This window comes from Chrysochloris asiatica, unplaced genomic scaffold (genome assembly GCF_000296735.1).
Source record: "Chrysochloris asiatica unplaced genomic scaffold, ChrAsi1.0 scaffold00037, whole genome shotgun sequence".
NCBI classification, from domain to species: Eukaryota; Metazoa; Chordata; class Mammalia; order Afrosoricida; family Chrysochloridae; genus Chrysochloris; species Chrysochloris asiatica.
This window is the reverse complement of record NW_006408555.1, coordinates 23,220,842-23,245,023: the sequence shown is the minus strand read 5'-3', so window position 1 is coordinate 23,245,023 and position 24,182 is coordinate 23,220,842. Positions and strand designations below refer to the sequence as shown.

At 57.0% G+C, this 24,182-nt stretch overlaps 5 protein-coding genes across 6 annotated transcripts; 3 read left to right on the top strand and 2 right to left on the bottom strand.

Annotated features, from left to right (window-relative positions):
• The first annotated feature begins 1,555 nt into the window (after positions 1-1,555).
• RLTPR (RGD motif, leucine rich repeats, tropomodulin domain and proline-rich containing) lies at positions 1,556-13,683 on the top strand. The gene is made up of 39 exons (XM_006860245.1): positions 1,556-1,654; positions 1,887-1,981; positions 2,074-2,124; positions 2,287-2,349; positions 2,454-2,578; positions 2,712-2,803; positions 2,975-3,045; positions 3,163-3,236; positions 3,375-3,450; positions 3,528-3,616; positions 3,720-3,814; positions 3,889-3,975; positions 4,050-4,162; positions 4,256-4,378; positions 4,448-4,560; positions 4,644-4,748; positions 4,939-5,008; positions 5,123-5,204; positions 5,311-5,407; positions 5,487-5,544; positions 5,679-5,851; positions 6,069-6,231; positions 6,307-6,408; positions 7,944-8,072; positions 8,164-8,277; positions 8,404-8,564; positions 8,641-8,728; positions 8,846-8,989; positions 9,098-9,167; positions 9,599-9,834; positions 10,625-10,725; positions 10,808-11,168; positions 11,253-11,375; positions 12,278-12,314; positions 12,474-12,545; positions 12,649-12,870; positions 13,026-13,106; positions 13,394-13,471; positions 13,577-13,683. Exons 1-39 carry the CDS (start codon positions 1,615-1,617, stop codon positions 13,681-13,683), a joined length of 4,281 nt encoding a protein of 1,426 aa, XP_006860307.1. The 5' UTR covers positions 1,556-1,614.
• A 126-nt stretch (positions 13,684-13,809) lies between these two features.
• Positions 13,810-16,332, bottom strand: ACD (adrenocortical dysplasia homolog (mouse)). Its single transcript, XM_006878326.1, is given in 12 exon segments — positions 13,810-13,888; positions 13,968-14,059; positions 14,190-14,579; positions 14,716-14,795; positions 14,878-14,974; positions 15,056-15,207; positions 15,346-15,380; positions 15,492-15,536; positions 15,670-15,746; positions 15,838-15,928; positions 16,013-16,149; positions 16,234-16,332. Coding segments are annotated over 12 exon segments (1,374 nt in total).
• Positions 16,333-16,905: 573 nt separating this feature from the next.
• On the top strand, positions 16,906-18,809 carry PARD6A (par-6 family cell polarity regulator alpha). Of its 2 annotated transcripts, none has more exons than XM_006860244.1 (3): positions 16,906-17,054; positions 17,423-17,645; positions 17,926-18,809. In XM_006860244.1, the coding sequence occupies exons 1-3, from the start codon at positions 16,992-16,994 to the stop codon at positions 18,675-18,677; spliced, it is 1,038 nt and encodes a 345-aa protein (XP_006860306.1). In that variant the 5' UTR covers positions 16,906-16,991; the 3' UTR covers positions 18,678-18,809. The 2 variants fall into 2 exon arrangements, with proteins under 2 accessions (XP_006860306.1, XP_006860305.1); XM_006860243.1 differs by having other exon boundaries at positions 17,923-18,809.
• Positions 18,810-19,170: 361 nt separating this feature from the next.
• Positions 19,171-22,050, bottom strand: ENKD1 (enkurin domain containing 1). Its single transcript, XM_006860242.1, has 7 exons — positions 21,966-22,050; positions 21,685-21,879; positions 20,913-21,085; positions 19,924-20,049; positions 19,665-19,828; positions 19,424-19,560; positions 19,171-19,331 (listed from the first exon to the last, which is right to left on the bottom strand). Exons 1-7 carry the CDS (start codon positions 22,048-22,050, stop codon positions 19,171-19,173), a joined length of 1,041 nt encoding a protein of 346 aa, XP_006860304.1.
• A 503-nt stretch (positions 22,051-22,553) lies between these two features.
• On the top strand, positions 22,554-24,074 carry LOC102826096 (chromosome unknown open reading frame, human C16orf86). The gene is made up of 4 exons (XM_006860334.1): positions 22,554-22,637; positions 22,857-23,065; positions 23,348-23,568; positions 23,671-24,074. Exons 1-4 carry the CDS (start codon positions 22,554-22,556, stop codon positions 24,072-24,074), a joined length of 918 nt encoding a protein of 305 aa, XP_006860396.1.
• Positions 24,075-24,182: the final 108 nt, after the last annotated feature.

The window sequence follows — 24,182 nt, the reverse complement described above, 5'->3', positions numbered from 1 at the left end:
GTGCCAGGCACTGCTGTGAACATATCTTTTCATAAGCAAGTCATCCTTATAACAACACTTGAAGGCAAATTATTAGCTCCTGTTTTCAGAGACGAACTAGAAGAAGCACAGAGGCTAAGGTGCTTGTTGAATGTCAAACAGCTAGAGTTTAGCTCAGGCAGAGTGGCTTCAGAATCTGTGTTTTCACCATTGTAAATGGGGTGATATCTACTGAGTTCTCACCCTACAAACAGTCTGAATTTTATGTGGTCCTAGAAGCAGTCTTAATCGTAATTCTTGCCTTTCAAACATGAAGGCAGCAGAACAGGGCTGCCTCTTGTTTGCTTTAGTCTCCACTGAGTCTTCACCTGCCAGCCCCCAGCTATCACATCATGTTCCTGTTGTATGAAAGGACACTTTGCTCAAGTTGCTACTATTTAGTTTCTACTTTGTCCCAACATTTGGAGAATCTAGCAAGTGGGAGACGAGATGTTCTCTCTCTTTTTGGGGGGGGGCGGCGGTGGGGAGTGGAGGCCAGCTGACTGGAGGACGCTTTGTGTTCCCACTGTCTCCAAGCCTCAGGTGGAAAAAGCTAGCTAGAGATAAAGAAAAAAAACAAGGGATCACTGCCTTGTACCTCACCTCTTGCCGACTCTCCAGCTTATACCTGCCTGTGTTCTAGAAGACTGCTCCTTATCTCCTAAGTAGAGTGTGATTCAACTGTAATGTAAGGAAAAACTTCAGTCCCTTCCTTGAGCCCTCCAGAATCCTGGTTCCTGGTCTTTTCTAGGGCAGCATGTGACTGGCAGTGTCTGAGTGGTGTAAATGGTTTAGTGGTTCAAATCTATCCAGAGGCACCTGGGATGAAAGTCCTAGAGAAGTGTTTCTAAAAGGTCACAGCCATTGAAAACGCCATGGAGTGCAGTTTTCTGAAACACGGGAGGCCACCCTGAGTCAGAACCAACTGGACAAAAATTCGTTTTAGACTGCTAACTGGCAGACCTCTCACTCCATGATCTCTGACCCTTCCTGCTCTGGAGACCTTAGTTTCTTTGGCAAAAACAGGCAGCTGTTTTTTGCTCCTGAATCACCCTTCTTGACCTCCTTTGGACCTTAGCACAAGGCACTCCTGAGGGCCCCTGGACACACAGCCTAGGACCGTAGCAGAGAGAAGCTTCTGGAGCCACTCGTAGATCCCTAAGGAGGCCACGAACCCCAGTACTCAGGCACTCCTCACTGAACTATCGCCCAGGCTGTCAGGCCCCTGGTTCACCTCCCCAACCTTGATTTAAAAGGGTTAGTTTCGGGAATTCACTGGCGGGCAGCGCCCCCTGGTGCTCACGGCCAGGATGGCGCTATTGGGTGATGGTGGGGAGCTAAGCAGAGCGAGAGGGGTCTTGGCCACACAAGTCCCCACCCCACGTTCCAGTACGAAGGGGCGGGCAGGCTGCTGGGGCTCTGCCCTCACCCCACACCCCGCTGCCCGGGCGGGGTGGAGCTGGGCCGGGGGCGGTCTGGCAGGAAGCAGTGCGCACCTTCCGCTGCTAGAGGAGCAGGTGGCTGCTCTGGGCTTCCTGTGTGCGCCTGTTTCCCGCCGGAGTTCGTCGGCTTTTCGGGCCACCCAGGTCAGGCCCTATGGCCCAGACCCCCGACGGCATATCCTGTGAGCTGAGAGGTAAGCGCTGGCCCTTCTTAAATATGTAGCCCCCAAAGCTGGGCTCACTAGCACCCTAGGACACTCGGCAAGTTTTCTTTGCGCCTCCTCTGGAGGGCTTGGCCCCTAGGTCCCCCTCCCTCCTTCCTTGCTGACTCACAGAGGAGCCTCCAGGCCCCAGCATGACACAGACCTGGCCACAGATGGGTCTTGAGGAAGGACTAAAATCACCCAGCAGGTTGCCCCTCCACAGGCCAGATCACCAGGTTTCTGTGGCCCAAAGAAGTGGAGCTGCTGCTGCAAGCCTGGCTTCCCGAGCAGGAGGGTGCTGAGAGAAGACACATCCTGGTATGGCAGAGGGCAGGGAGTCGGGAGGGCTGAGGCCCAGACAGAAAGAGCCTTATATGATCAGGCTGTCAAACCCTGTCTCCTCCTCACAGGCACTGCTACGATGGAGGGCTTACCTGCTGCACACCTGCCTTCCCCTAAGAGTGAGTCCTGGAACCTGGCCACCACTCCTCTCTAGGAGCTGCATCTACCATTATCCGTCCTGTGCTTCTGGGCTTTGCACTTCCAACAGCACTGGGTGCCAGCAGCTCTTAGTCCAGGGTGGGGCTCAGGGCTTGGGCCCAGCTGATCCACGTACTCCCTAGGTGGACTGCACATTCAGCTACCTGGAGGTCCAGGCCATGGCCCTGCAGGAGACACCCCCTCAGGTGAGGCAGCTAGGACACCACCTGGGCTTGCAGCTTGGAGTGTACCTGTTATCCCTACCGGGTCCCACATGTGGAGCCCAAGCCCAGCAGCCTTCCCTTCACAGGTCACCTTTGAGCTGGAGTCACTGCCTAAGTTGGTTCTGGAGTTTTCTGGGGTGGCTGCCCTGGAACAGCTGGCCCAGCACATCACTGCCGCCATCAAAAGGGTCTTCCCTCGCTCCGCCCTTGGGTGAGGCCTAGCAACTGCAAGGGACTGCCCAGTAGGAGGGCAGTAGGGGCTGCTATGGGTGAGCATGGTGAACTCTATCCCATTCCAGCAGCTAGAGGTCCTTTGCTCCTTCCTCCTCTATTCCTTCTCCCAGGAAGCTATTCCGGAGTCCTACACCCCCCTCAATGCTAGCTCAACTGGAGAAAAACAGCCCCACAGAGGTCACCACAGCTGGCAGACCCTGTGGTAAGGACCAAGGCCTATCCCAGCCTGCAGCTCCAGATCCCTGGAATTGGGGCAAGTTCTCATGCTGAACAGAGCCCCTGGGGTCACAAACACCACCCAGCCTGGGTCTGCTTTTCCTCTGTTTCTCTTTACGTCTCTCTCCTCCCTGTCATATTCCTGGCACATTCCCAGGTGGCTTCTTGGAGACCTACGAGGCTCTGTGTGACTACAATGGCTTCCCCTTCCGAGAGGAGATTGAGTGGGTGAGGGCAGGACCCTTTCTGGGGGCTGTGGATACATCTGACCTCACCCCCAGTGAGCTGAACACCTCTCCACCCTTTGTGGTCTCAAGCCTGTATAGACAATTTCTCCCTGTCCAGGATGTGGACACTGTCTACCATCGTCAGAACTGCCGCCATTTCAGCCTGGGAGACTTTAGCCACCTCTGCAGTCGGTGTGTGGCCTGCTAGGAATAAGGGGAGAAAGATTCCAGAACCCGCATTCCTAGGCCTCAGCCTCCCCATGGATAGGGGTCCTAGGCCTAGGATCTGGACAGATGACCCTGAACTCTGCCCACTCTCCCTTGATCCAGGGACCTGGCCTTGAGTGTGGCTGCCCTGTCCTACAACCTGTGGTTCCGGTGCCTCTCCTGTGTTGACATGAAGCTGGTGAGGGCACAGGGGCAGGGTGGAGTTGGCGGTCCTGGGCCAAGGTGCAGCGAGCTGAACCTCCTCCTGGTTCTCAGAGCCTTGAGGTCTCGGAGCAGATTCTGCACATGATGAGTCAGTCATCGCACCTGGAAGAGCTGGTGCTGGAGACCTGTGGCCTGAGAGGGTGAGAGGGGATGAAAGGAAGAGCTGGGAATTGGGGCACTGGGAGCCTGGGGAGGAGTTTGGTATCCAGGGTGAGGGTCTCACACCTAGGGTTTGGTCGCCAGAGACTTTGTCCGACGGTTGGCCCAGGCGCTGGCAGGAAACTTGAGCTCTGGGCTGCAGGAACTCAGTCTGGCAGGGAATCTGCTGGATGATCGAGGTATGACGGAGCTTGGGGATCCCAGGGCTGGTGGCTGGAACAGGTGAGACTCACATGGCTCTCCCATCTTCTAGGTGTGGCTGCACTTAGCAGACACCTAGAACAGCGTTCAAAAGCCCTGAGAAAGCTCAACCTAGCACAGACAGGGTTGACGCCTCGAGGTAGGCCAGGCAAAGGAAGGGATGGGGTAGGTGGAAGATAGGCCTGATTGCTGAGCCCCTCACCCACCCACCAGGGATGAGGGCCCTTGGTCGGGCACTGGCCACCAATGTGGCCTTTGACTGTACTCTGACCCACCTGGACCTGTCTGCAAACCCAGGAGCACTGGGGCCTTCAGAAGACAATGGGGTAAGTGGCTGTCTTCCTGAGCAGAGATCGGGCACATGAAGCTCCTGGCAAGGCTGCCCTCACTCAGCTTTCCCAAACTCACTCTCCCACCAGGGCCTCTATAGTTTCCTGAGCCGTCCTAACGTTCTGTCATTCCTGAATCTAGCAGCCACTGATACAGCCCTGGACACTGTGAGAGGGCACTTGGTGGGGCGACGGGCCGGGGGCGGGGTGTGTGTGGGTGTGTGTGTGACCCGGACACAAACAATCAATGTTGGGATGAGGTACACTGGAGGGTGGAACAAGGCTCATTCCTCTGGCGGCTTCACCCTCTGCCTGCAGCTCTTTGCGGCGCTGTCCCTCGGTTGCTGCGCCAGCCTCACCCACCTTGATGCTTCAAAGGCCGTCTTCTCCCGCACGTAAGGGGACGCATTGGGGTGGGGGGATGCCAGGAACTACCTTCCTGCATGCAGAAGCCCACTTCTCCTGCTCCCCTACCCAGGAAGTCCAGAACTGCACCAGCTGCAGTGCAGCTCTTCCTCAGTCGTGCAGGGGCACTGCGGCACCTGGGCCTGGCAGGCTGTAAGTTGTCACCTAATGCTGTCAGGTCAGTGTTGTTACCTATAACCTCCCCTCTGCACCCACCCCCAGGAGTAAGTGGCCACCACCCACACCAGGCCACCCTCCAGTGCCTCACTCTGCTCATGCCCCACCTTCTTGGTGCTCACTGGGCCCCTGGGGCTCCCTGTGCAGGCCATGTGTTGGCCCAGCTCTCCATCTGTGACATTTCATCTCAGGGCCCTGTTAGAAGGCCTCGCCTTCAACACGCACATAGGTGATCTGCACCTGGACCTCAGCGCATGTGAGGTAGGGCTTGCAGTGGGCCCATACCTTCAGAGTGATCTGGAAAGTGGTGGAGACTGCCCACCATGCCCCACCCTTGGTCTGAGTGACCTGAGTTCCCCTACCTCCCACCTTCAGCTTCGCTCTGCGGGTGCTCAAGTGATCCAAGACTTGGTGTGTGATGCAGGTGCCTTGAGTTCCCTGGATCTCGGGGATAATGGTAAGGCCACCGGGAAACCCATTCATTCTCCCATCACCCACCCAGTTTCCAGCACCCCACCCTACTTTTGTAACCCAGCCTTATTAGTGACCCAAGCCACCCTCAGGTTTCGGTTCAGACATGGTGACTCTGGTGCTAGCCATTGGAAGGAGCCGGTCCCTGCGACATGTGGCGCTTGGAAGAAACTTCAACGTCCGCTGCAAGTGAGCTCCCACCCCACTCCTGGTCTCCCAGGCAGCACCCCACCACCCAGTTCCCCCAAACAGCAGCCCCTGCCCACAGGGAGACCCTGGACGACGTCCTGCACCGGATTGTCCAGCTCATGCAGGATGACGACTGTGTGAGTTCACGGCACCTTGCAGGGTCCTCAGGCAATGGACCCCTGTGGCCCTTTGACTCCTCCCCAGGCCCTGTGACCTACCCTCTCTACTGACTCCTGATACTACCCATCAATGGCCTTTCTCTGAATCCCAGCCCCTGCAGTCTCTGTCTGTGGCTGAGTCGCGGCTGAAGCTGGGGGCCAACGTTCTGCTCCGGGCCTTAGGCACCAACCCTAACCTGACTGCACTGGACATCAGCGGCAATGCCATGGGTGACGCCGGCGCCAAGATGCTAGCCAAGGCGCTGCGGGTCAACACCCAGCTCCGGTGGGCAGGGCCAGAATGGAGGGTTGGACCAATGGGAGAGAAGGGCGTGGCACGGAAGGTGTGGTCAAATGGAGAGAAGCCTAAGGATGGGTGATGGGCGGGGCAGAATGGGGCGGAGCAAATGGAGCGGGCTGGTCAGCAAGGCAAACCAATAAGGCTAGCGGTTGGGCGGGGCCTTGCGGAGCTCCGCGCCCGACTGAAGCCGGGCTGGAACCAGGTCTGTGGTCTGGGACCGGAACCACACGTCTGCGCTGGGCCTGCTGGACGTGGCGCAGGCCCTGGAGCAGAACCGCAGCCTGAAGGCCATGCCTCTGCCACTACATGACGTGGCCCAGGCACAGCGCAGCCGCCCAGAACTGACAGCACGTGCAGTGCATCAGGTGGGAATTCCCGCCCCTCCCCTTCTCTGCGCCATGGCCCGCCCCCTGCACGTCTCACGGTTCCTTGCCCCCCAGATCCAAGCCTGTCTCCTGAGGAATAACCGCGCAGAGCCCGTTTCTTCTAACCGTGCCTCGCGTCTGCAGCCACTGGGTCTGGTTTCAAACCCCTCGGAGCAGGTCAGTCAGTGTCTCCTCCTCCAACTTCCAGTACCCTCAGTTGTCGTTGTTATGTGCCGTGGCTGTAAATCTTTATGGGAGCAGAAAGCCTCATCTTTCTCCCGAGGAACAGCTGGTAATTTCGAACAGCTGACCGTGAGATTAGCAACCCGATTCGTAACCACGGAGGAGAATAACTGTGGCACCTGGGAGCCTCTATGAACCTGAGAGTGCCTTTCCTGGGGCCAGGATGTCTGGGGCCTGTTGTCCCAAACAAGGCACTCTTCTTGGTTTGGAGCCGGATCAGTGGTTCCTCAAATAGCTCCCTACACAACACTTCTTGCTTTAAGCATTTAAACAGGCTTTTTTGTTAAAGACAAGCAAACTCCCCCCCCCCAAAAAAAAATCCAACAAAAGTTAAACCTATTGCCATTAAATTGATTCCGACTAACAGCGACCCTATAGGATAGACTAGAGCTGCCCCAGAGAGTTTCCAAGTCTTGATAAAAGTAAGCTGCCACTTACTTTTCTCACGAAGTGACTGGCAGGTTAGAACTGTGGACCTTTACGTTAACCAGCTGAGCCCTTAATCACTGTGCCACCTGGGTTCCTTGTTAAAGACAAGGATATTAACAAATTCTTGCTCAACTTTCCAGTCCGGCTGCAGCCTTATTCACAGATTTCCCTTCCTCTCTCCACTGACTTTCTATGTAGCCAAACAATCACATTTTGTCTTGTCTCTCTCATTACCTTTGTGAGCTACTCCCACCTTTCAATTCCCAAATCTTAAATCTCTTCTAAGCTCCAGAGTCCTGCAGGAGCCTCACGTTCTACATGCCTCCCACCAACTCTACTGTCCAGTAGGCACAAGGGACAGGGGCATGGACATCCTTCCAGATCCCTCCTGATCACACTGGAACTCTCACAAACCTCCCTGTCCTACCTCCTGAGCAGTTCTTACCCTCAGCCATCCTGCTCCGCTTCTCCTGGTCCTTCCCTCTGAGATTCTCACTCACACACTTCTGCACCTCAGTCTATCTTTTATGTGGTAGGTAGACAGATAGCTTCTAAACATAGACAGGGCTAACAGCTCTTTTCCTTCCCATTCTAGACACCTCCATTCCCTTGGGAAGTTCATATTTAAAAACCCCAAACCAAACCCACCGCCACTGAGTTGACTGCAACTCATAGTGACCCTGTAAAGTGTTTCCAAGGCTGTAAATTTTTACAGGAGCAGAAAGCCTCATCTTTCTCCTGTGAAGCAACTGGTGGATTTCAGTTGCCAATCTTGGGGTTAATGGGCCAGTGCTTATCCTACAGCATCACCAGAACTCCTGAGGGAAGTGTATATAAAGTCCCAAAAAGGAACCAAAGGAGGGAACACTGCTCTCCCTCCTGGAGCTGGTTGTGTTCCTAAGTGGTTGGCATGGTGGTGTCAGCTTCAGGACCTGATTCACACCTTGCTCAAGACCTCAGGGGAGGTGGGGGAGAGAGAAGCCACAATCTGGGAGACTAGAAGACTCAGCTGGGACTGATGCCTGATGCCCGCCCCCTAGGAAGTGAACAAACTATGTAAGTCGATGCAGGAAGTGGTGGAACTGCTGGGCTGTGAGTCTGGACCCCAGGGTGAAGCTGCTGTGCGCCAGGCTGAGGATGCCATCTGCAATGCCAACTTCTCTCTCAGTGTGAGCTTCCCCCCACGCCGACCCAGGAGAGCCCTCCCTCTCTTGGTCAGGCTTCAGTCTGTGCCTCTTTTTTCTCTTTGAACCCCTCTAGGTTCTCCCCATTCTGTATGAGGCTGGGAGTTCACCAAGTCATCACTGGCAGCTGCAACAAAAGCTGGAGGTCCTGCTGGGACAGGTGGGCGAGGTTTGCCGCCAGGACATCCAGGTGAGCCTGCGTTTCATCATGAAGGCTTGATTGTCATGTTCACAGAGCCAGTGTTCTGTCAGGTCAGAGCAAAGTCAAGTGACCTGGTCCTTAGCTATATCCTCTCCATATCTGACCTTTGCCTAGGACTTTACTCAGGCCACACTGGACACAATGAGGAACCTCTACCCTCAGATGCTGCAGGAACCTGGCTGGAGGGAACAGCTCGAAGGGCTTCTGGCAGGTTCAAGAGGCCTCCCGGAGCTGCTCCCAGAGCAGCTACTGCAAGATGCCTTCACTAGGCTCCGGTAGGCTGCATGGGACTGGGTTGGGTACTGCTGGGTCAGGGTCAGCACACTAACCTGTGAACTCTCCTGTCCTCAGAGACATTCAGCTGTCAGTCACAGGGACCTTGTCAGAGAGCATTGTAACTCAAGCTGTGGTGGGTCTGAGGGCAGCCCAAGATCGACTGGTGAGAAGGAGATGTGTGTGTATAGTGCATACACATCCAGACAGTCCAGGGATACCTCAGGGGTCCCATAGCACTGGTGGGCACTTGGCTGAGGCTCTGAGGTGCTTGGTATTACAGGTAGAGAGTCTGGCACAGCAGGCAACAGTGGCAGTGCCCTCCACCTTATCAGCACTGCATCAGGGCCAGCGCAGCCCCCTTGGATCTGGGGAGCTGGAAGGCCTTTTCTCCCCTGAAGAGGAGGAGGAGGAGGAAGAGGAGAGGGTAGGTGATCCCAGTGTTCCCCATCTTGTTCTGGGGCTGGAAGGTGGGGAACTAGTTCTTGGGTTGTGCTCCTCTACCTCCAGGCTAATTCTGTGCTCTCCTCAGCAGGATGTAAGTCCTCCTCCATGGAAATGGCCTGAACCAAGTCATTGTCTTCACCTGGTCCTCTCCACTCTCAGTAAGTCAGGACCTGGAGGGAAGGCTGGCCTTACTTGAGCGGGGCTTAAGCTCCTTTAGTGCTGGGGACCTGGGCCCACTCTCAGTCTTCCTGTGCTCTCCCTACCCATGACTGGGCCAGGTCAGGGCCCCCATGAACCTGCAGGTGGGCGTCTCCTGTAGCCAGCAGAGAGCTGGACCTGAGCAGACCAGTGCCAGGACACTGCCTCCGCCAGTCGTCGCCCTGCCTCCCCACCCCCTTCCTTTGAGCACACTTGCAGGAGGCACAGAACCGCGCGTGCTCGGGGCCGCGCTCAGCACCGCGGACAGCGGCGGGGGGAGGGGCGGGGGGCGGGCGGTGCAGCCGGGCCCCTCCCCGCGCCCTGGGCGGGTCCCCCGCCACCTTACCGCCGCCACTTCAGCTTCTTCCCGGCCTCAGAGCTCTCTCTTCAGGTACTGCTGAGGAAGCGGAGCCGGAGCTCGAGCTGGCGGCTCCAGGGGAAGATGCGGAGCCGCAGGCTGGGCCATCTGCGCGCGGCTCTCCGAGCCCGGCCGCCCCGGGTCCCCCTGCCGGCCCGCTGCCTCGCATGGACCTGCCACCCGCCGGGCAGCCCCTGCGCCATCCGACCCGGGCCCGGCCGCGTCCCCGCCGCCAGCACCACCATCGTCCGCCACCGGGGGGCCCCCAGGTGAGCGTCCTCCCCAGACTCTGGAGCTGATGGAATTGGGGGTCGTGGGTGGTCCGTTCGCTCCTCATGGATGATGACGGGCAGGGAGGTGGGGGCCCAAGGCCACTTGGTCGTGAGGAGGTGGCTTTGCCCTGGATTCTTTGTCGGGGCCGTGGGTGTGCGGGTTTCGTTCGGGGTGCGCCCGGATAGGACTCCGCCTTGGGTTGGCAACGGCGGATGTGTGAGAGAGGATGTCCATCTTGCCCCGGCTCCCCAAGGGTTACTGGAAGATGTTGGGCCCTCGGGGACCACTGGGCTACAGAGCCAATCCTGAGTCTGCTGCACGTTCAGCGGGTGTTTGTGTGGGGTGATGTGGGGCCTGGGTCCCTGCAGGGGCAGCGGACACTGAGCGGCAGGGGGGAGGAACCAGCCTGAGGCCCCCCTAGAGGGTCTGACGCAGCAGCCGGCGCCGCCAAGGCGACAGCAGGCCAGGTGGGGTGGGGGTGGGGGGGCACTGCAGGGAACAGTTTGAAGTAGAGGGGGTGGTATAAGTGGGACCGTGTGACCCAAGGGGGCGCGTGGGTGCCAACCTGCTGGTGACTGGGGTGGTTCAGGGTTTGTGACAAGAACGGGTGTGGGCTGGGAGTGTGCCCAGGACAGCAATGGGTGAGGGGGTGTGAAATTCAGCATTTCTGCCTACCAGTGGGAGGGCAGTCAGCTGCCCCCTAGGGTAACCCTAGTTTCTGGTCCTCCAGTTGCCTAAACCAGGGCTGCACTTTTTCCTTATCTTTGCCCTCATGGTGTCCCCCAGGTACCTCCAGCCCTGCCGCAGGAAGGGAATGGGCTCAGTGCCCGAGTGGACGAGGGCGTGGAGGAATTCTTCTCCAAAAGGCTGATCCATCAGGATCGCCTGTGAGTGAGGGACAGTTGCCAAGGGTGGGAGAGGGTGGGAGGTCCTGTGGGCCGTCCCACTCACTTCAGAGTGTCCCCACAGCTGGGCCCCTGAGGAGGACCTGACCACTGAAGGAGGTACCACCCCTGTCCCCCGCACACTGCGAAAGAAGCTGGGAACCCTTTTTGCCTTCAAGAAGCCTCGTTCAGCACGAGGGCCACGGCCTGACCTAGAGACCAGCCCTGGGGCAGTTCCCCGAAGCCGGAAAGCCACCTTTGGGGACCTGCTGCGGCCACCAACCCGCCCAGGCCATGGTGAGGAGCCTAGTGGGGCCGAGGGGGGCACCAGCAGCCCTGACACTGCTCGCAGGAGCCGGCCACGCTACACACGGGACAGCAAGGCCTACTCGATGATACTGTTGCCAACCGAGGAGGAGGCAGCGCTGGGTGTCAGACCTGACAAGGTGAGGCCTAGTGACAGGAGGGGAGGGCTCTTATGGAACTAAGAGTACTGGGCCTCCTTCCTACTCAGGAATCTCTGTCCTCAGCGGCGGCCCCTGGAACGGGGAGACACAGAACTGGCCCCATCCTTTGAACAGAGGGTACAAGTGATGCTGCAGAGAATTGGCGTGAGCCGAGGCAGTGGGGGTGTTGAAGACAAGAGGAAGCAAGTGAGTTGGGAGAGCACAACTGTGAAGGGCAGGGGACATGACTTGTGGCAGACTGTGGATGATGTGACACACAGACAGGTCTAATTGTCGGTTCTACCCCTTGCCCCTCAATATAGCAGTCGAGAGTCAACATTTCTCCCCTCTTGGTCTCTGCCCTGGCCCCTGATATTTCCCCCTTAGATCTAGAATGGTCCTTTCTTTGCAGATCAAAACAAATCTGACCTTGTCACCTACAATTGAAACATCCAGTTCTCTAAGGCTTTTTCTTACAAGATTTTCAGATTCCTAACCCTTCAAGACCCCATGGTGTCTGGACCCTGGTCACCTCTTTGACCTCACTGCTGTTAACCCTGGGGTATACTTCTGAGTCCCTACATGGTCCTTGCTCTGGGGCTGCTCCCTGCCCTCTTTCTAGCCTCTCACCACCCACATACACACTGGTTCCCTCTCATGCATCCCTGTCATCTCTGGACCTTCCCTGACTCCCTTCCATGGTCACCCAGCAAATGCAGCTCTCTAATCACAGTGCCTAGTAAGAACCACAGCTGTGGATACTATTCCATTTAATGAAAGCTTTTCAGGAAAACAAGAAACACCTAGGAAGGGAAGCTCAGACTGAATTTAGAAACATTAGTGTGGAAAGCGCATCACAGAATTAAGAGCCCTATTACGTGTGTGTCTAGGAATATGGATGTTTCTTGGTCAACTGTCCATCATTCCAGACTTTGAGCTCTTAAGAATACTGGTGCTGGAGTTGCCATGTTCTTGCCCAACCCATCATGGACATTCTGTGGCTGGGTTATAAACAAAATAAGGACAAGAATAAAAGGATAGGGTTAGGGTAATGGTGGGGTGGGGTGGAGTGGGGCAGGGCTGGAGTTTGACTGCCACGTTTCCTATAGAGCAAAGATGGAGAGATCAAGAAGGCTGGCTCAGATGGTAAGTGGGACCCTGGGGTAGGGCAATACATTTGGGCTAGGATGTGTCCCTAGATACAGTCCTCAAGGCACTTGCTTTTCTGGCGGGGGATGGAGAGGGAGTCGGGCTTTCCTTCCACCGCTAAGGTTGGATGCCTGAGCCCCCAGACCCGTCTTGCAGGTGACATAATGGACAGCTCCACAGAGACCCCTCCCATCTCAATCAAGTCAAGGACCCACTCTGTGTCTGCCGGTGAGTGTGGTCAGTGTGTGCTGTGGGGGAGATGGTTAGCCACTGGGTAGGCCTACCTTGAATACCCGGCCCCTGGCCTGAGGTAACACGTCTCTCCTCTCAGACCCCTCATGTAGACCTGGCCCAGGGGGCCAGGGTCCTGAACCCGCAACCTGGAAGACTCTAGGACAGCAGCTGAATGCAGAGCTGAGGGGTCGTGGTTGGGGCCAACAAGATGGCCCAGGCCCCCCTTCCCCATGTCCCAGCCCAAGCCCCCGAAGAGCCAGCCCCTCCCCGGACAGCCTGGGTGTCCCAGAGGATCCTTGCTTGGGACCCAGGAATGAAGGTAGGCTGGTATGCTCCCACCCCAGCCCAGGCCTGGGCACTGGAGGAGTCTCTGATGTAACTCAACTTCTCGGGGGACCCTGGAGGTGGGAGACAAGGGCCAGAGAGAGGGTAGTACCTGTTGGGGCCATACCCTAACACCCTGGCCTTCCCCAGATGGCCAGCTGAGGCCACGGCCTCTCTCAGCGGGGCGACGAGCAGTGTCTGTGCATGAGGAGCAGCTCCAGGCCCCTGCTGGTGAGGACAGAAACTTCCACGTGTGCTTGAGTCTGGGGTGGGGGTGGGGGTGGGGGCTGAGAAATCAGAAGGCCAGGTGCAAGGGTCTGACAGAAGGCCCTTCCTACTGGTCCTGATCCCACCTCCTGCAGAGCAGGAGCCTCAGAGGACAATGGGGTGGAGGGGAGGTCCCTAAAAGCAACTGTGCTTGCGTGTACATGCACACATGCGTGTACATGCACACATGAGAAGAGCGGATTTGACAGATATGCCTTTAGGACCCACCCCAAGACTCTCTGTGCTCCTAGAGCGGCCCCTACGGCTGCAGCGCTCCCCTGTCCTCAAGCGCAGGCCAAAGCTCGAGGTGCCCCTGTCACCAAGCCTAGGTAAGTGGGGAGGGGGGGAAGGAAGCCAGTTGCAGGGTGGGAGCTGCTTGGCAGATCTACTCAGCTGAGCTCTAACTTGGCCTCTTTCTCCTTCTGCCTTTGCAGGACCTGGACCTCAGCCTCTGTCCCAACACCCCATAGATCCTTCCAAACCTGAGCAGAACCTGTCCTCCCCAGCCACAGACCAAAGAGGCGGCGGTCCCAACCCCTGACCCTTTCCCTCCTGCCGCATGAGATTATTTTATTAAAAAACTCACACAATGCTGAGTGCATAGCACGGTTTATCCACCCGCAGGAACAACCCTGTGTGCACATACACCCCCACGTGCTCACAGACTTCACACCTGTGTTAGTTCAGACTCTGGTGATGGCTCGGTCAGAAAGTGCAAGGCCCAGGCCACAAGCTCAGGAGGGAGCCTGGGGAGAGAACCAACGTTTCAGATCACTGTAGACGCAAGCTGGTGGCCAACAAAATGGGGCTGCCCCAGGCACTCACCTGGCAGCTTGGACCTGGGCACAGAGGGAAGTGCAGGGTGGCGAGTACTCATACTGGAAGGCAGAACCATCACGATGCCTCTTTGGGGAATCCTAAAGGGGTATGGTTCTGGGGAAGGGACCAACAAGGCCCCTAATCCCATCCAATGATACCCTAGCCCTCCTTCCAGATCTACCCAGGGACCACCCCATTCCACTCGCCACTTGTACAGACTATGCTCACCCACGTGGAACTGGGAGCCAAGGCTTCCTTGGTAGCGCTGGTCCTTGAAGAGGGTGTCTGATTCTGTGGGGGCAATCCTAGTCCCTTGAACTCCAGACTAGGTTTCTGAGCCCTGGTCACATGGGCTTGGTATGCATGGGGGACATGGTCAAGGGACAAAAGACTAGATGTACAGCTCAGGAATGTGGAGTTGGATGCACTGCTGGGGTGTAGAGAACATGAGGGGCCGGGGGTTGAGTCAATAACTGGTTGGGACTGGGAGCTGTCCCTCTGCACCAGGTCTGCAGTCACCAAGGACAGGGCAGGCAGAAGGTTGATACTGGCACTGCTTTCCTCTGACTGCGTGTGACCAGGGAGCTCCGGAGGAGTGCCTGAGAAGAAGGGAGTTCACTGTGTTGTGTGTGGTACATGCCTCCCAGCTCAGAATCCCAGTGGCCTGTGAGCATCCCCCATTCTTTCAAAGCATCTCCCGCAGTGCAGCCCTGAAACCCTGAGTGACAGCAGTGAGTGCTTGTAGCCAGAGCACCTCCTAACCTGAGGAAGGAGAGGAAGTCAGGGTCAGAGACAGATCCTGAAGAGCTGAATCTGGTGGGGGCAGCTCACGGCCTGAGGATTCAGAGGCAACTTATCAACACTGTGGGCCCTGAAACCCAGGTACTGCCCCTCAATCACTCCAGTTCCCCTTAACCCTGTGTTCTCTGACCTGGGCCCAGAGAGCTCAAGATCTGCTGGTCATTCTCAGAAATATGCAGCCACAGGCTGGGTACAGTGTACACAGTGTCTCCCTATGAAACATGAACTTCAATCCGGTCCTTGCCAAACTCCTCACTCAGACATGCAAGTCCCAGAGGAAGACCCACACTGACCATGTTCTTGCGTCTTGAGGCAGCCCAGCGGGTGATGGGAGGTGCTGTAAGAGGGCCAGCCATCAGCAGACAGCTCTCAGCCAGGTGCACTAGCGCCTCCCGATGCTCCTGGTCTTCCGGCACCTCACTCAGAAGCTGGGACAGTGTCAGGCCTGGGGGCAGGGGGCCAGGGGAGGAGCCAAAGCTCACAGAGAAAGAGTGGGAGAGATGAAGAGGGCTTATTGATGAGGTAGTGGCTGGAGAGGTCACTCCATGGGGAGATAGGGTCACTGGCCAACCCATTGGAGTGCCTGGGCTAGGAGAGGTGGGCTCTGACAGGTACTCCCTATAGGAACCAAAGCAAACAGACCTGAGGAGCAGTACAAGGGTTTGTCCACTCAGCTGTGATATCCCCTGACTGACCCGCACTTAACCCAAAGCCCAACCCTACACTCACTCAAGGCAGTCAGAGAGCTTTTTCTTTACATCCGGGTCCTGGTTGCTGGGGAAAATGAGGAAGGTGGTAGGAAGTCAATGGTACAGGGGGCTCAAGTCCAAAACACAACCAAAGGCCCATGGCACCGCTGACCAGGCCTTGAGGGGCAGAACTGGTGGAGGGTGAGGACTTCACTTACCATCCAGCCACCCGCACGCGGGGCTGCTCCATGGGTAGCAGACTGAAGCGATCCACCTGTAGGTAGAACTCGGTGGGCTGGAGTGATGAGTTTAGAAATGACTCTCAGGTGTTGTCAGTAAAAGGCAGACCCAGCCAGAAACTGGCCCCAGCCAACCTCATCACTCACCGCGCCGTCCTCGGCCACCTGGACACGGACCCCACAGTCTTGCAGCAGCAGCAGCCGGCCCTCAGTCCCGCGGAAACCAAATTCCTTCTCCCTATAGCGAATGCAACCCTCACCGTCTAGCCCCGCTCAACACAAGCCCCGCGTCCTCCCGCTGGCTCTGCGGTGCTTCTCTCACCAGTCGGAGGTGTTCAGGGCATTTCCTGTCAAACGGCATCGGATGCTATGGGTTCCGTCGGACACAAGCAGCGCAGCCCCGACAAAAGACACGCCAGGGGTGAGAGGAGGACTGGGGGCCTGGGCCTCTTGCAGTACCTGGCGGCGGCGTGGACCGGCGTCAATCTTACTGCACAGGCCCCTGTCCGGACACCCGGATTTGGGCGTGGGGGAAAGGCTCACCTCGAGCAGTTGACCCGCCCGCGGACCAGAGAATGTCTCAGACCCCAGGACCAGCTCTCGAATCCAGGGCCGCAGGACCAAACTCCTCGAGCCCGCCATAACCGCAGCAGCTGCTAGCCTGACACCCCGCCAGGATTTCCCGCGGACGTCGCGGTTCCGCCCCCGTCGGAAAAGGAAGCGCGTTGCAACTGGGCGGGCCTGAACGGAGGGCCCGCCCATATGAGTCCTTTCGCATGCGCACAAACAAATTCTGGTCGGGGTCTTCTCAATTTGTTTGGGTGATTGGATTTTAGCCCAAATTTTCCTTCTGGATTATTTCTCCTAGTAGCGCCCCGACGTTTGGGCCGCTCGTCAAGACTCCGGTGGCACTAGCCAATAAGTGATCAAGGGCTGGTTAGAAGCCGCGATCAAGAATGGTCAAAGTGAATTGCATTGAATATTAGGATTCAGTTTTCAAAGGAAATACAGCATTCGACAACTAGCACTTCCTTCACACTCCCCGTAGATTCCGGGGACACGCGAACGTAGCGTAACTAGAGATCAAAAGACTACTCCTCCCCACCCCCACCTTGTTTCCTAGGAAACGTGTGGACTCTGCGTTCCATCCCGTCGCTGTCCCGTGACGTCATGGCCCGGATTGGAGGGTGGAGCGAACGCTATAGCCAGGGGCGGGGCGGCGCAGGCCCGCCGGCCGGGCTGTGCACCTGCGCCTCGGCGGGCCGCCTGGGGCGCGGTCCCCCCGCCCGCCCGGCCCCGCCATGGCCAGGCCACAGAGGACCCCAGCGCGCAGTCCTGACAGCATCGTCGAGGTGAAGAGCAAAGTAAGGGCCCCTATGCTCCGGCTCCGGCCTCGGCCCTAGACGCTTCCAATTCCTTCATACTCCCTTCCCGGCTCCTTGGTCCCTACCACCTTTCTCTTCACCTGCCCTATTTACCGGCTTCTGTGCTCATCTTCCCTCATTCATCTTTCCTTCTTCCACGACCCTTCCTCCAAAGTCCCTCTGTGGCCTGGGTTCGTGGAGGGCGGGGATAAGACCTTGGACAGCGTTCGTGTACTGGTGGTGAGGTCTGGGCTTAGGGCTGCAGCTGTTGACACTGTCTTATTTTTCCCACCCCCCTGGGACCTGGAGTGAGAAAACGGCTCAGGCTCACGTCTGGCCCTTCTTCTTCCCCCACTCCTGCCCTCCAGTTTGATGCCGAGTTCCGACGCTTTGCGCTGCCCCGAGCTTCCGTGAGCGGCTTCCAGGAGTTCTCCCAGTTGCTCCGTGCGGTACACCAGATCCCGGGTCTGGACGTGTTGCTCGGCTATACGGATGCTCATGGCGATCTGCTGCCCCTCACTAATGATGACAGCCTGCACCGGGCCCTGGCCAGCGGGCCCCCACCACTGCGTCTGCTGGTGCAGAAGCGGGGTGAGGGGAATTGGTGACCGGGTGGGGGTTGGTAAGGGGACAGCCAGTGGGGAAGGGCATGGGAAAGGTCTTCTCCTGACTAAGAGGTTACCCTATGCCCAGGGCACGGAGGCTTCCTCACCCTCTGCAGTCTCTGCCCTTGGCCTGACCTCCAAGTGGTAGGCAATAGTTACAGTACCCACTTCTCCAGGTCTGGGCCTGGTGGAAAAGGGCCTTGGGGGCTCTGATGGGTAACAGTAGAAGTCAAGGTCTCTGATCTGTGTCCCATTTCCTATAGCAGAAGCTGACTCCAGTGGCCTGGCCTTTGCCTCTAACTCCCTGCAGCGACGAAAGAAAGGGCTCTTGCTGCGGCCAGTGGCTCCCCTCCGCACCCGGCCACCCCTGCTCATCAGTCTGCCCCAAGATTTTCGTCAGGTTTCCTCTGTCATCGACGTGGACCTACTGCCTGAAACTCACCGTAGGGTGCGGCTGCACAAGCATGGTTCGGATCGCCCTCTAGGCTTCTACATCCGAGACGGCATGAGTGTACGCGTGGCTCCCCAGGGCCTGGAGCGGGTTCCAGGCATCTTTATCTCACGCCTGGTACGTGGGGGTCTAGCTGAACGTACAGGGCTGCTGGCAGTCAGTGATGAGATCCTCGAGGTCAATGGCATTGAAGTGGCTGGGAAGACCTTGGATCAGGTGACGGACATGATGGTCGCCAACAGCCACAACCTCATCGTCACTGTCAAGCCCGCCAATCAGCGCAATAATGTGGTGCGGGGGGCATCGGGGCGTCTGCCAAGGCCTCCCTCTATCCGGCCTCGGCCTCTTGAGCCTGACAGCGATGATGACAACAGTGACCTGATCATGGAAAACCGTCAGCTTCCCTCTTCTAATGGGTTGTCCCAGGGACCCCCATACTGGAACATGAACCCTGGTCATTTACCTCCCGGTGCCTGCAGCTCTCTGCCCTCCCTGGATGATCAGGAGCAGGCCAGCTCTGGCTGGGGGAGTAGCATTCGAGGAGATGGTAGTGGCTTCAGCCTCTGACAAGCAGGGTCGTAGCCCCTTGCCATTCCATGCTGTTGGGGGCGGGCAGAAATTTCCTTGGTGGGGATTTTTCAGCTTGCTTACAGGGCTCTCTCAGCTTGGGAAACATTAAAGGTTTTCTACAAATGCAGTTCTGGTCCCTCTGTGTCCTGGGCCCATCCTTCTCCCTCACCCCACAGCTTGCCTTCCTGACCTAGAAATGAAATAGAAGGTGAAGGGAGGAGGGTTGATATTTGGTGTGATATTTCTAGGGCTAGCAAAAGCTCTTAAGAAAGCAGACGCAGCTGTGTACAAAACGTTTAATTTTGACAAAGGGTAAAGCAGCTGGGCTGGCCCTTTCGCAGCCAGCGGAGCCTGGGAGGAGTGCTCTATTGGGTACTACCTGCCCTACTGCTCCTGCCTTCAGATCGCCACTCTATGGCCAGCTGCCCCAGCCCTTTGCATCCAGGTAGTGGTCCTCACATGGGCCTCTGTTACTACTCCCCAAAGGTAATCAGGCATCCATTTTCACAAAGACCTTGGGGCGGGAAAAGATCTTGATGGCCTCCTCTACTTGCACCAGCTTCCGGTCCAGCTCAGCACGGTGGCCCTGGGCCCTCAGCGAGTCAGCCCCGGCAGGCAGCAGCACTAGCTCGCGTAGCAGCTGGCTCTGGCCTATAGGGGGTTCCCAGAAACAGTGAGGACTGGGCAGGGGTGCATGGTTCCCCAGTGGGTCCTCATCCAGCCTTTCTTGCCTGAATACTTACTCTGAAGCAGAGAGCTCAGTGTCTCCAGCCGCTGGTTCTCAGGCATACGAGTATGGCCAGGGGGTATGGCGGGGTCTGACTGGCTATGCTGGTGGGCTTCTGCCTCCTGCCGCCACAGATCCCTGCGCTCTAACAAGCTGTGAATGCACAGACTCAGGGTTGACTCCAGGGCTAAAGATGACTCCTGCCCCCCTCTACCCATAGGTGCCCCTCACCCTGGGTATTAGGCTTTGGGACCTACTAATGGGGCACGTGGCCTTTCTGTGTGGCATTGTAGTGCTCCTGGGCTTGCCGCTGATGCTCCAGCACCTGTGCCAAGACCTGCAGTGAGCGGGAATGCCTCCGGGGGGCCCTCTTGGCAGTGCGGGCGTTGTGGCTAATGAAGTCCACACCCAGGCCTGGACCCTACAAGGCATGTACATCAACACAGATAGTATTGTGTTGGGTCTGAGGCCTTCCGGAATCCCCCTGAATCTTCCAGTTCCCATGCAGCTTCTTACCTTATCATTGGAATCTGGTGGGGTTAGCTGGGGACTAGAGGCACGGGGTGGTGGGAGGCCAGGGCCACAGCGAGAGTGCGCCCTCAGGAAGTGGGCTGGCTCTGTCCCAGAAGTAGGGCTAGCCTCCTGGAGAGTAAGGTATAGCAGAAAGATTGGTCAGGCTGAAGTCAGAATCTCCAGCCTTAAGACCTTGCCTCTGTTCCTCCTGCCTCTCAGGATTTCTCCTATCCCCATCTCTGTGGGACTTATTCCTCTTGAAGAACTACTTTTCATCAGCATTTAAACATGTGTGTCTCACATCTTTAAGAAAACAATACACTGCTCCTCCTACCTCAGTCCTGGTCTGAGCTATGACCCTCTTTTCCTTTCCTAGACAAACTTACTGGTTCTGGCCCCTTAAGGTTACTGACAGCTGGCTTCCAAGCCCTCAAATCTAGAACTCATTTCTCTGGTCCCATGGTCCTCAGTTGATCCTCAGTAACTTGAGTCTCATTCCTGAGATCCAGACCCAAACAGCCACATTCATCTCCACACTGCTCCTCCTCCTGAGAACCCTGGATAAGGGAATGGTATGCTACTATCTACTAAGACAGATCCCACACCCCCACCCTGCCCTTCTGATGGTTATAAAAAATAAGGGGTGAAAATGGCTTTCTGATGGGGGCCCAGCTGACTTCTCAGCCTCATCTATGCTCTTGTTCTCTGGATTCCCACTGCTCAGACTCCCTCTGGTCTGTGAGGTTCCATATTTAGAACACATTCTCATCTACTCTCCCTTTGCCTAATCTTAACTTGTCTATTAAGGTCAGTCCAGCCATCACCACTTGTGAGAAGGCCTCCAATCCCAGCCTGCAGCAGGTCCATGTTTCTCTTAGTCCTCTGTTAGCAAAGTTCCCTTGTGATTTTTCATCCTTTTCCATAAGCCACATCAGGGGGTCATTTGCTTGTTGATCAACAAGATGAGCAATACTTCTCCCCAAGGTAGATACCTGCAGCTGGGCCTTGACCCGGGACTCCACCTTGTCATATTTAGGTGAATGCCACAGAGCCTTCAGGGGCCTGGACTGGCCCTGCTCCCGGCTGCGCTCCTGCTCCCGGAAGCGCCTCTGTATTTCCTTGATACGTCTCAGGTTCTCCTTCTCATGATCTTTAGGGTCCTTCCCTGAGGAAGAGATGCTGCTAGGCCCTGTCCTGTGTAGTACCCATTCAATTCTACTCCCACCAGTTCACACACAGGCCCACACCCTGCCTCCTACAGAAGGAGCTCCCTGCCCTTTCCCTGTAAGTTAGATCCTTCTCATACATACATTCCACCACATCACCTTGTTTCCTCCCTTACATAGTAATCATCTTCTATGCCTGATTATACTTTACATTTTTATTGCAAAGTATACCATTAATCATCTTGTATATTAATCTCTTCACTTGCTTGTTGTCTTCCACTTTGACTCATGAGGAACAGTGCTTTCTTTAACCCTGTGCTCCTACTACGTGAGGCCTGCCACACAGGGATGCACTCAGTAAACAATGTTACTTGGCTACATGAATGCGAGAAGCTGAGATTTCCCAAGACTACCTCGTTTTAGTTCTTTTCCTGCGAGAAAGAAGCTTGTTTTTCCTTCTTTTATAGTTGGAGAAACTGCCTCAAAAAGGAAAAAGCCTGGATAAGGGTTAGGGAAGGAGGAGCCCTCGGCTTTTGGGCTTTTGATCTCCGCGTCTGACCTCAGACTCCTCTTGACGCTCCTTCTTCCCGGAACTTACTCTTGGGAGAGGCCCTTGGGGTTAGGGAGATACCCCCAAGTTGCAGCAGCATGGCTCCCATGCCGCGCCGACCACGTTCCAGGATCTCTCTGGCTTCGGGACTGATGCGAGGGCCGCGGGGAGGAATGGCGTCCAGGACCGGGTCCGAGGTTAGGAAGTCTAGCTTTCGCGCGTTTCCCTCTAGGCGCCCTAGGGCTAAGGAGCGGGTCTGAGTGCGATAGGAAGCCAGGAGCGATTCCCCCAGGCCCCGCCCCGGGCTTCCCACGCTCGCCCCCACTCACCCGAGGCCGGACGCCGGTAGTAGTCTGGGCAGAGCGTAGGGTCCGGCGGGATGGGCCCAGAAATGCGGGATGGGCCTTCGCACATGACGCCAACCTGCAAAGGTGCACAGAGGCATGCCAGGCTGAGCAGTCCCGGACTCGGACACTCTTCCCCACTTCCCCCACGATCCGGTCCCTGATTCTGGTCGTGCCTTTCATTCCCGACCTCCTCCCAGTACCCCGGCCCGCGCCCGTTGTCTCCACAGCCTCTGATTGGAGTCCACGCCTCTACCCCATTCGCAGCCCCTCCCCCAAAACACCCAGTCAGGGGTCTCACTGGATCCGTTCCGCCACCCGTTGCAGCGACCTGACGGGAGTTGCTGTTGCTAGGCAACAGAGGCTTCCGTCCCTGAGGTTATTAAGAGTCAGGGCCTCAGGTGCAAAGCCTTCTGGGACTTGTAGTTCCAGCTGACGTGGGACGGGACTGTAGAGAAGGGTCTCTAGTCACCCTTCCCAGTTTTTCTCTTGCCTTCGGGCGTGTGAGGTTCAGCAAGTATCTTGGGATCCACTCCCGAACCGCCGTGGAGGATGCGCTGACCCGTTGCTGCCATGGCCTCAGCAAAGGCAGCAAGGGGGCCCGAGGCCCAGAAGGGGACTGCTGTGGGACCAGTACGCCTTGTGGAGGCCTCTGAGGTGACCATGGAGACCTCTGACTTTCAAACACTTGGCTACAACACTCAACGGAGGTCGAACTCTGGGCGACCCTGATCCTCTAACTGCCAGGGCAGATTCCGAGGGTGGGAAGGATCATGGGCTGGTACCCCTTATTGGTGTGTCTCTAATGTTGGGTTCTAACGTCTGATCTCTGTATCCTTTGGCCATGGTGACCAATAACCTTTGTGTCACCTCTAGTGTCCAGTGACCCAAGACCAGTGTCTGGCGTCAGCCCACGAAGCCTGCCAGACCCAGGGTGAAGCTGAGTGTCCAACAGGCCCAACCTCAGAGCCAGAGCTCCAGGAGGAGAGGTTAAAGACAGAGGCGAAGGCTCCCGATGAGCGAAGCCACAGGTCCCTAGCTTCCATTGTGAGACCCAGTCATGGTCTGAAGAGGAAGCTGACCAAGTGAGGGTGCTTTCAGAGAGGAGGAGCTTCAGGGTTGGGGAGTAGGGCTCACCCCACTAGAGGTTTCCTAAAGCCTGCATTTCTGCAGGCAAGTCCTTTGTCCCCTATCACCACCATTACCTCCCACCTCGTCTGTTTCTCAAGAGCCCTGGTTAGCAGCACCAAGAGAGAGGGAGCTTGAAGGTCTTTGAGGGGACAGAGAACACTGGCCAGGAAGGGGGCAGTATCTGGCCTGGATGATGAGCAAGCTGGGCCATTCCCTAGTCTCTGAGCATAGACTAGCTCCTCAGGCTTCCTGTCCATGGCTTTCGTTTGCGGGCCCCCCCCCCATCCTAGGGCTGAAGCTGAGCTGCCGCTGCACAAGGAGACGCCAGAGGGGAGCCAGAGCGAGCCATCTGCCAAGCAGCACAAAAAAGCCAAGAAGCGCAAGAGTCTGGGGGCCCCGGCACTCCCTGATGCAGTCAGCACAGGGTCTGCCCCTTCAGAGATCTTGGGGCTGCAGCGTGAGTGGCAACCCTGGACTCTCCTTTCCTCCCTTGCCCACCAGTCCCCCTAATATGGCACAGCCTGGTGCTCCAACCCTGCCTTCTCCTGGGTCCTTGTAGGAAAGGCCCAGCGCCTTCGAGCCCTGTACCAGTACATCAACTATTGCAACCCTGAGCTGAACCAGGCAGGGGAAGGGCACAGAGAGGCTGACACTGAGCCGGAATCGGAACTGGTCCTGGTCTCTGAGGAGGTGGGTGTGGAACAGCTGCAGGCCTTACTGCCCGTGGCAGGTGAGGTGGGCTCAGGCTTCTCTGTGCCCTGCCACAAAACGTTAGTGCCCCCCACCCACATTCTGGCCCCCCTGGCAGAGGAGGCTGCAGAGGATCCTCGGGGTCTTCCCAGCTTGGGTGTCAGTGGCCAAATCAAGGCTGAGGTAGATAAGTCAACCCAGGTGGACATTGACAAGATGCTGAGTGTCTGTGCTGCCCCTCTTGTGCCCCCACTCTCTCCTCAGTATAAGTGACTGTCCTGTCCCTCTGGTGGCTCCCCTCCCCACTAAGCCTAGGCCTTCAGGTGGAGGGGCTTATTTGGTTCATGTCCTCACTTGCTGGGATCTTGGGCTTGCTGACAA

Bases quoted from the DNA above. Each gene is read 5' to 3' on its own strand.
- RLTPR (XM_006860245.1), top strand. From the start codon at position 1,615: ATGGCCCAGACCCCCGACGGCATATCCTGTGAGCTGAGAG. The intron at 3,617-3,719 runs GTGAGAGGGGAT...TTTGGTCGCCAG, and splicing joins GAGACCTGTGGCCTGAGAGG to AGACTTTGTCCGACGGTTGG. The intron at 6,409-7,943 runs GTCAGTCAGTGT...CCCGCCCCCTAG, and splicing joins TTTCAAACCCCTCGGAGCAG to GAAGTGAACAAACTATGTAA.
- ENKD1 (XM_006860242.1), bottom strand. From the start codon at position 22,050: ATGTGCGAAGGCCCATCCCGCATTTCTGGGCCCATCCCGCCGGACCCT. The intron at 21,880-21,965 runs GTGAGTGGGGGC...CCCGCTCCTTAG, and splicing joins CTACCGGCGTCCGGCCTCGG to CCCTAGGGCGCCTAGAGGGA. The intron at 19,332-19,423 runs GTAAGTATTCAG...AACCCCCTATAG, and splicing joins ACTGAGCTCTCTGCTTCAGA to GCCAGAGCCAGCTGCTACGC.
- PARD6A (XM_006860243.1), top strand. From the start codon at position 16,992: ATGGCCAGGCCACAGAGGACCCCAGCGCGCAGTCCTGACAGCATCGTC. The intron at 17,055-17,422 runs GTAAGGGCCCCT...CCTGCCCTCCAG, and splicing joins TCGTCGAGGTGAAGAGCAAA to TTTGATGCCGAGTTCCGACG. The intron at 17,646-17,922 runs GTGAGGGGAATT...CATTTCCTATAG, and splicing joins TCTGCTGGTGCAGAAGCGGG to CAGAAGCTGACTCCAGTGGC.
- LOC102826096 (XM_006860334.1), top strand. From the start codon at position 22,554: ATGGCCTCAGCAAAGGCAGCAAGGGGGCCCGAGGCCCAGAAGGGGACT. The intron at 22,638-22,856 runs GTGACCATGGAG...TGTCACCTCTAG, and splicing joins GCCTTGTGGAGGCCTCTGAG to TGTCCAGTGACCCAAGACCA. The intron at 23,066-23,347 runs GTGAGGGTGCTT...AGCATAGACTAG, and splicing joins CTGAAGAGGAAGCTGACCAA to CTCCTCAGGCTTCCTGTCCA.